Below are 9,698 nucleotides of genomic sequence, written 5' to 3'. Positions count from 1 at the left end.
AGGAAACTAGGAAAAGCAGCACAATTCATCTGAGCATCAATAAAGAGGACTGCTCAGGGGCAGCTAGGTGGCGCAGTGGATAGAGCACAGGCCCTGTATTCAGTAGGACCTGAGTTTAAATCCGCTTCAGACACGTATACATAACACTTACTAGCTGTGTGACCCTGAGCATGTCACTTAACCCCATTGTCTAACCAAAAAAAAAAAAAGGACTGCTCTAATGAAAACCTACTTTTAGACAGAGACTGAACACTTTGTTTACAATTCACTTTCCTCAGGACAGCCCTAATTAATATCCCCATTTTATAGATAAGGAAACAAGTTTAAAGAGGTCAAGTGACCTGTGCAAGGCCACACCACTAGTCTAGCTGGGGTATGAATTTGAATCCAGGTCTCACCCAACTCTAAGTCCAGTACACATGCCATCACACTATTACATGCTATATTATATCCAAGGACTGTCAGGAGTCCCAGAAAAATTGTGATCTTAAATAATTTTAGATATGTAAACTAAGGTATAATGTCACTGGGATCGGAGAAGAAAATGGTTTTATTTGGAGACGCATCTGAGCACAGAATGGGAGGTTTAATTTACCCAGAACACCCTTTTGTAGCAAAGCAGAAGTGAATCAATACCTCCATTTCAGTTCAATTTCACTGTGATATAAACTACAGAGCAGGAAGTAAAAAGGAAAGCCAAGTCTAACACTATACAATTTATGGGGTCTCCATCCTATGCCAAGCATGGCACAGAATACACAAAAGGCACAAAAAAAACCAGAAACAAAAGACAGAGTCCTATTGTCTAGGGAGTTTATATATTTAAAACAGACCTTCCTGTTGCACATCCTTCTCACTTACATAGTGCCTACTTGGATGCTTCTCAGGCAACTCTTAAAGGATTAGCCATAATATTGGGAAAGCCTGAGAGAAATAGCAGTTTCAGTTTTAGGCCCTATTGGCTAGAACTCCCAACATATTTCCAATGGAACATAAAACTTTCATTACATACAGTAAACTCAAGGGTCTGAGTCCTCAGACTTAGAGGCCATGACCAGCTTAACTGTACCTATTCTAACTTTCTCTCACTTCCACCACAGCAATTTGGCTTCAAGCAGGGCAGGTTTTTCATTCTTTCCCAAACATATCTACTACCTACAGCTCTTGGCTTATACAGCTCCTTGGAAGCTAAGGTAGCAGAGTGGATAGAGCACTGGGCCTGAAGTCAAGATATGAGTTCAAATCCAGCCTCAGGCACTTAACTGAATGATCCTGGAGCAAGTAAGCAAGTCACAAGAACCTGTCTGCCTCAGTTTCCTCAACTATAAAGTGAGGATGATAATAACAACATCTATCTCCCAAGATGTGAGGATCAAATGACATAATTTTTGTAAAGTACTGGGCATTTAATGCCTGGCACATAGTAAGCATTTAATAAATGTTTGTCTCCTTCCTTCCCCTCTCATATTCTCTGCTCACCAGCTCTTACCCATCCTTTTAAGGCCCAGATCAAGTATTACCACCTCAAATCATAGGACCTTGGATTCAGAGCTAGAAGGGACCTTAGTGGTCACTGAGTCTAGTGTCCCAGAAGTTCAGTGGTCAAACACCTCACGTCTGAGAAAGCACTGGTAGCCAGGTCTTTCTGATACCACAAATAACATTCTGTCCACTAGGATATACTGCCATTCCAAGATTTCCTTGACTACTCAAGTCCACACTGACTGTTCCCTGCTCTGAACTCCTACAGCAGATATTATCTGCATGACTTCTCTTAGTACTTAATCATAAACTCTCAGATCATTACCTAGCTCATGTTTTGTTTCTCTAATAAGATTGTAAGATCTTTATGGTCAATGATCACGTCTTACACTTATATACCCCATTCTACCTAAAAGAGTACTTGCAACATAGCAGACACTCAGTAAATAATTGCAGAATTAGGATGATATACATTATGGTTTGTGCATATAACAGGTCAATTAAAGACCTGGGCTTAATAGAATGGGTCACATTATCCATTTTTTGTTGCAAAGAAGCAACAAGGGTCTTCTGAAGTAAAAGGTAAGCTTTTTCAGGGCAAGGACTGACTTGCCTCTGTTTTTTATGGGTATCCCCAGTCTTAGCAGAGTCCCTGGCCCACAGAAGAGCCTTAATAAATACTTGCTGATTGATTCACATAAGAAAAGTTTCCTAACAACCGAAAAGTAGTTCAAAGTAGAATGGGCCATCTTGGGAAGAAGCCCTTCATTGGAGTTCTTCAAGTCAAGTCTGGATGACCACTTGTAAAGTAAGCTGCAGAGGTGATTATTTTTAAGTTATAGGCTGAACTAGGAAACCACCAAGGTTCCTTACTCTGAAATCCTGTGGCCACATAAGAGAGAAAAGAAAAACAAATCAACCAGTTTACTACATGAAACACTGAAATGATACACTGTAACTCACTTCATGGTCCCTTAAATTTGTATCTCCTCCAAATATAACTGTAACTGACTCTGGGACTTCTTGCATTTTCTTTAACACCATTTTTAGCTGATTCATCCGTTCCCGAGCATGGTTTCTGGTGCTCTCGAAGTGTGAGTTCAAAAGGCAAAGTTCATTACCACATACAGTCACCTGCAACAGAATAGTACCCCTGAGTTAAGTTGTAGTCTGCCTATTTTAATATCCAATGCTAAACTTTAATCAGAGAAGGTCTGAGGATTACTCAAAAGTTCATAAATCGTCAAATCAGTATTACTATCAACAAATAAGGAACAGCATCAGCACAGGTAAGGAGACATGAAAATAATAGGGTATAAAAAAGGACAGTGATTATAACAGAATGGGGCTGGGGTGGGATTAGAAGTTACATGATATGTTCTTGGTTTTTTGTTTGTTTGTTCTTTGCTTTTTGCAAGGCAATCAGGGTTAAGTGACTTGCCCAGGGTCACACAGCTAGTGAATATCATGTGTCTGAGGCCGGATCTGAACTCAGGTCCTCCTGACTCCAGGGCCAGTGCTCTATTAACTGCACAACCTAGCTGCCCCAGAAGTCATATGATAAGAGGGAGTGAGCAGAGAGAGTAGTAAGAAAGCTAAGTGAACAACTTTCTCAAGAAGTCTGACTGTGAAAAGGAGAGGAGAGGTAAGAAATGGAATGATAAGTAGCTAAATGAATTCTAACCCTTTATCTTTTAAAGCCAAACTTGAAAAATTACAAATCTAGGAATTGGCTATCTAATAATACCTTTGACAAGAAATCAGCTAGCCTCCAAATGGAGAAATCCATTGAGGAAGAACCCACAATCTCCCAAGGCCATCCATTCCACTTTTAGACAGAGTTAATTGTTAGAAAGGTTCCCTTCTATTTAGCCTAAATCTCTTAATTCTGTTCTCTGGGACCAAGAAGAAAGCTCTCATATCCCCAACTTGTCTTCTCTTCTCTATGACTCACTCAACAATACCAGCTCCTTTTCATGTGGCATTACCTCCAAGTCTCTCACAACACTAGATGCCTTCTTCTGTACATGCCTCCAAACATACTAGTATTCTTCCTAAAATGTGGCAGCCAGACCTAAACTCCAGGTATGATCTGACCAAGACAGAGTACAGAACTATTAACCCTCTTATTCTGGCATTATGGCTCCTTTAATGCAGCTCAAGGTCATGTTGATATTTTTGGTTACCATGTCATAATCATAATGAGTGCGGACACCACTAAAACCGTCAGATCTTTCCTCACATTTCAGATCTTTTTCCATGAAAAATGAACTCTTACACTGCCCCTGTAGCCCTTCCTCCCAAAACAACCACATTTTGTACTCATACAGTCAAGTCAATAAGCATTTGTTAATTACAAAGAAAGGCAGGATGGGGGGTGGGGGAGAGAGAAAGTTAACAATAATGTGAACAGTAAAAGTCGAAGAATTGGGATTTTATCTAAATCTTGAAGGAAAGCAGGGAAGCTAGGAATAGGAGGCATCAAAGAAGAGTATTTCAGGCCGTGTGATTTTCAAGGATCAGCCAGTAAGCCAATGGAGCAGGAACAGAGAATATGTAGAAGGGAGAAAAGTATTATGATTGGAAAAGGAGGAAGCAGCAAGATTTTGAAGGGCTTTAAATGTCAGAGTATTTTACATTGATTCTGGAGGTAAGAGGGAGCCACTGAAGTTTATTGAGTAAAGGGGTGACATGGTCAGACGTTCACTGGAAAATCATTTTGGCAGCTGAGGAGAAGAGGGATTGGATAGGAAGGCACTTGAGGCAGGGAGACCAGTTAGAAGACTACTGCAATAGCATATGTGGTGATGACGGCCTCCATAAGGGTGGTGTCTGTATAAGTAGAAAGGGACATATGATGAAGATGTTGTGAAGGTAGAAAGGACAAGATTTGACAAGACTGGATATGTGGGATGAGTATAAGAGTCAAGGATAACACCGAAGTTGTTAGCGAGGGTGACTGGGAGAATGGTGGTGCCCTTAGTAACAGAATACCTGGGAACGGCGTAGGGGAAAGGTTGGTAATATAATGAGATGTGAAATGTGTTTTGCTTGACTATATATATATTTATACAAGAATTTTTTTTCTTTTTTTCCCCCAATGGAAGGAGTGGGAGGAAGAGAAAACCAATTTTTAATAACTGAAAGAAATATTTTTTTTTTAAAGAAAGATGTTGCATTCTGTTCTGGACCTGCTAGGTTTGAGATACCTAAAGATTTTCCAATCTGAGATGTCCAAAAGGCAGTTGATGATGTAGGACTGTAGCTCAGTAGAGAAGTTCAGACTGGATATATAGATCTGAGAATCACGGGCACAGAGATGAACCCATGAGAGCTAATGAAATTACCAAGTGAGACAGTATAGAGGGAAATGAGAAAAAGGCTTAGGACAGAGCCTTGGGAGATACCCACAATTAGTGGCCACATTACAGATGGAGATCCAGCAAAAAAAGAGATTAACAAAGAGAACCAGGAAAGAGCAATATCATGAAGACTTAAAGAGAGGACAGCTAGGTGGCACAGCAGATAGAGTGCCAAGCCTGGAGCCTGGAAGACCTGAGTTCAAATCTGACCTCAGATACTGACTAGCTGGGTATCCCTGAGCAAGTCACTTAACCCTGTTATCCTCAGTTTCCTCATCTGTAAAATGAGCTGGAGAAGGAAATGGCAAACCACTCCAGTATCTTTGCCAAGAAAACTCCAAATGGGGTCACAAAGAGTCAGGCAAGACTGAAACAACTGAACAACAATAGTAACATCCAGGAGAAAAGGGTGAGTGACAGTATCAAAGACAGCAAATAGGTCAAGAAGGATAATTGTTAAGTAGTAAGGGTGGTTTTCTCAGCAAAGATACTGGAGTGGTTTGTCATTTCCTTCTCCAGTTCATTATACAGATGAGGAAACTGAGGCAAACAGGGTTAAGGGACCTGCTCTGAGTCACACAGCTAGTGTCTGAGGTTCAGATTTGAATGCAGGTCTTCCTGACTTCACGCCCAGACCTCTATTCATTCAGCCACCTAGATGCCCCATCAAGAAGGACAAAGAAGGACTAAAAAGATAGAGAAAAGTCATTAGATTTGGCAACTAAGATCACTGATAACTTTAGAAACAGCAGTTTCAGTTGAATGATGAGGTCAGAAGTCATAGTACAAACTGTTTAGAAGAGAGTCAATGGAAAGACAGTGGAAACAACTACTACAGACAGATTTCTCAAACAGTTTAGCCTAGAAGAGGAGGAGAGATATAGGACAACAGATAAGAGGGACAGCTGGATCAAGTGAGGATACTTTAAGAACTGGAGAAACATGGGTATATTTTATATATATACACACACACACACATGGTAGGCAGCAAGGATGGAGCCAGTAGATGGGGAGAGACAGAAAATTAGCGAGAAAGTAGGGATGAGAGAGGAGACAATGTGCTAAAGAAAATGGGAGGGGACGGGATTCAGAGTCCACATAGAGGGATTTGCATTGGTAAGAAGGGCCAGTACTTGGAGAAAAAAAGACTCGGGGTGGGGAGTCAGTGGCTGGAGCCAACTCAAAAGGCACTTCCCTCTCGGAACTCACACAGCACATCTTTCTTATATATTTGCATGTACTGCTATATATTACAGTCATTTATATTTGGTCACACATCCCTAAAGGGCTGTAAGCTCCAAGAGGATAGAAACCAAGGTTTTTCTAAATTTTGTGTATCTCCCTAAGCACTTACTGGTAAGTACTTGCAAGCAATGAATTTATCTTAACACTGATCAGATTTAACAAACATTGATCCTACTGCAGGTGCACCTATGAGGTGCAGTGCACTGTGTACAATGAGAGGGGTGCTATGTGAGGTCCAAATAGGAGAGGTCTTTACTTCCTAAAGAAAGTGCCATTCAAATTGACTTCATCCAGTGCCTTCAGTAAAACCATAAAAACTATGCTTGCCAATATCTATCCCCCTCTACTGCCCTCTCACTCAGATATTTTCTTCTCCAATTACTAGCTGGTTAATTGAGGGTAATTTACCACTTAATATCATGGTACCAACTAACTCAGGGAATTAGTAATAATTATTTCAGGAAGCAAACACAGATTTAAATTAAATCCTTCTATCTCAGGAGAGATATGCCTTCAAGCAAGTTTATTTTGACATAGCATTCATCTAAGTTCATTCGAAAAGTTCACGAACACTGAAAGGAAGCTATTTTAAAGAGAAAGGCAAACTTTTATTAAAACACAGGTCTATGGAATTACAAAAATGAGGGTAATTTCTTCACAAGTTCACTTACATGCACACACAAAAGGTTTCTCATCATCTGAGTAGTAGGAAAAGGTGTAATTTCATAGCTTATTAACTTCACTCTTGACTTCTTCAACATTACTACGGTGAAATAGCCATCTTCATTACCTTAAAATGTTTTTTAAAAGAGAAAGTTACATTCCATGAATAGATCATTTAGAGCAGTGGTGTCAAATTCAAATAGAAATGGGGTCCACTAATCCATACAGGGCCACATACTAATTTAGTTTTAAAATATAATGTTATTATGCATAATGGGTATCATATTTCTTGTCTTTTTAATGGTTGGGTGGGTAGAAGGGAGAAAATTTGGATCTGAAAATAAAAATTTTAAATTAAAAAAAGTTATATATGTTGTACTGTATTTTAATTTATTTTGTTAAAGGTTTCCCAATTGCAATTTAATCTGGTTCAGCTGCACTTTGGGAGTGTTGGTGTCTGAAACCTCTGATCTGAGCATTTCTAAAGGATAGAATTAAGGGCTAGAACAGATTTCGAGTACTTTGAACACAACCTATCTTCATCTTATGTCCTTTATCACACAATGTACCAAGAACAGTTATAAATGCTCACACAGATTCTTTCAAGAAAAGCACTGCCTGTTAGTGCAACTATTATCTATTTTCAAAGATAAATTTAATTCAAAGATGAAGTTGTCTCTAAAGTTAGTATTTGAAAATGACACCCCAGAAACTAAAGTCATTTACCTAAGAAAGAATTTGCCATTGATGATCCCATTCTAAGAACCAGATAACATTCACTTTCTTCCCAGTCACTGCACAGCTAACATCAATGATTAAAATATTTCAACAGGAGTAGCTAGATGGCACAGTGGGTAGAGCACTGGCCCTGAAATCAGGAGGACCTGAGTTCAAATCCAGCCTGACACTTACTAGCTGTGTGACCCTGGGCAAGTCACTTAACCCTACTGCCTAGCTGGAAAAAAAAAAAAAAAAGTTTAGGGCAGCTAGGTGGCTCAGTGGATAGAGCACTAGCCCTGGAGTCCCTGAGTTCAAGTCTGGCCTCAGACACATAACACTCACTAGCTGCGTGACTCTGGGCAAGTCACTTAACCCTAATTGCCTCATACATTTTAAAAAAAAAATTTCAACTAAGGAAAGAGACAATTTTCCAAATAAGAGGGAGAAAGATGTTTTTAAAGAGATAGATATTTTGAAAATCATTCTCTTAATAGGTAAGCTAAATAACCAGAAAGGTGTTACCTGAAATAATTGTGTAACTGGTTGCTCTTTTCTTTAGATAGTTGTAGTATGGTGGAATCACTTCTTGAAGAAATACCACATCTGGAGTGTACCTAATTTTTAAAAATGAGTTTGTTATAAGACTAATAAGAAATATAACATTTCCCTAGAACATAACTCCAGGAAATGAGACCAGAACATATTACTCTATAACTGAGAAAAACATAAGCTGTCACTTTAACAGAATTCCAAAAATGAACACAATTTTGTTAACAATTTACATGATATTTATTGGCTATTGAAGGGAAGGGTACTCATGGACAGAAATTATAGCATCAGTTATTAATTTTTCTAATATTGGTAAAAGTTATAGCAACACCACACATGAAAGTTTGAAATAAAAGTTACCAGCAGAGAATAATTCGGTCTTTCCTTCCATCTAACATAAATAAAATGCAACTTTAAAACTACAGTTGTCTTCCAAATCTTCCACCTTTTTACATGTCTAGTATTCTCAAAAATGACCCTGCAATTACTTTTGCTGAAATTAAGTTAGGATTTTAAAACTCCCTAATAATATATTCAATAAACAAATAAGCAACGTAAGAGGTACTGCCATATTAATTCCAGCTAGAGATGCTAACTTCAAAAATATGCCCAAATGTAATACTCTTTAAATGAATATAGCATTCTTTCCACGGGAAATTTTGTATCCCAAGCTATGATATTTTGATATTGACTTATGAGAACATTTGACATTTACTCCTTTGCAAAGATGTTCTCATGAGCATTATGGTTTTTCTAGAATTACACTTTGTACTTAAAAATATAGAATTTAATTATTTGAGCATGGTCTATATATACAGAAAGTGAAGTATTTTAGTGGAAAGACTGTTCTTCTGAGAATTCAGTTTCAGTTCTGGCTCTTCTACTAACTTAACTTTGTGACCTTAGACATTCATGTACTTAACCTCTGTAAGAGGTCTCAATTTTTATCTGTAAAATGGGGATAATTATACATGCCCTAACTACCTGTTATGAGAAAACAGATGTGAAAATACTTTGAAATATTAAGTTGTTAAGCAAATGCATAGGACTGCTATAATTAAAAGTAAATAATAATACTTACAAAGCCAAATATTCACACACGCTTTTAGCCCGATCTTGCAAACTGTGTATATCCAATCCATCAATATTCCATGTAATTAAAGAAAATGTACTGTCATCTTCTTTCTGGACATGATTCTCTATATTGACACCAGTATTGGTGACATTAATTGTTGGTTCATTTGTCAGGTCAACACTAGCAACAACATAAAGAAAAATAATTTTATAAATGATGTATAATTTAAGAATTATTTTGAAAGTTTTTATTGCCTTCATTTTGCAGAGGAACATAGCAAAGTACAGACTTAATGCATCTGTCTTGAAGACATACAATATACTCAGATGACTGAAGAAAAATTAAGTCATTTAAACTACATTCTCTAAATCTGTGGTTCTTGACCTTTGACAGTTTAGTGAAGCCTGTGGAACTTTATTTATTTTAAAAATTCAAAACTGAAGAAATGCTAAATTTCAATTAAAAGTAAAAATAGATCTGATTTTTTCCCCCCATCCACGTACACAAGACCCCTCAAGGCTCCATGAACCCCTTCTCTACATATTTGACTATTTATGCTAGGTAGAATGCTATCTGAACATCCTTCAACGGCATGTTTAAAC

General features: G+C 38.1%; 1 protein-coding gene across 1 annotated transcript; it reads right to left on the bottom strand.

Annotated features, from left to right (window-relative positions):
* Positions 1-1,392: 1,392 nt before the first annotated feature.
* Positions 1,393-9,457, bottom strand: LOC114040606 (tyrosyl-DNA phosphodiesterase 2-like). Its single transcript, XM_027858714.1, has 4 exons — positions 9,103-9,457; positions 7,995-8,086; positions 6,761-6,879; positions 1,393-2,616 (listed from the first exon to the last, which is right to left on the bottom strand). The coding sequence occupies exons 1-4, from the start codon at positions 9,369-9,371 to the stop codon at positions 2,410-2,412; spliced, it is 687 nt and encodes a 228-aa protein (XP_027714515.1). The 5' UTR covers positions 9,372-9,457; the 3' UTR covers positions 1,393-2,409.
* Between the last annotated feature and the right edge of the window lie 241 nt (positions 9,458-9,698).

The sequence above is a fragment of the Vombatus ursinus genome, unplaced genomic scaffold (assembly GCF_900497805.2).
Source record: "Vombatus ursinus unplaced genomic scaffold, bare-nosed wombat genome assembly UNPS02013756.1, whole genome shotgun sequence".
Taxonomy (NCBI): domain Eukaryota; kingdom Metazoa; phylum Chordata; class Mammalia; order Diprotodontia; family Vombatidae; genus Vombatus; species Vombatus ursinus.
This window is presented reverse-complemented; position numbering and strand designations above follow the sequence as displayed.

Excerpts from the sequence above, each read along its gene's own strand:
- LOC114040606 (XM_027858714.1), bottom strand. The coding sequence starts at position 9,371 with ATGTTCCTCTGCAAAATGAAGGCAATAAAAACTTTCAAAATAATTCTT. Across the intron at positions 8,087-9,102 it reads GTGTGTGAATATTTGGCTTT|GTACACTCCAGATGTGGTAT; the intron begins GTAAGTATTATT and ends TTTAAAAATTAG. Across the intron at positions 2,617-6,760 it reads GAAACCTTTTGTGTGTGCAT|GTGACTGTATGTGGTAATGA; the intron begins GTAAGTGAACTT and ends ATTCTGTTGCAG.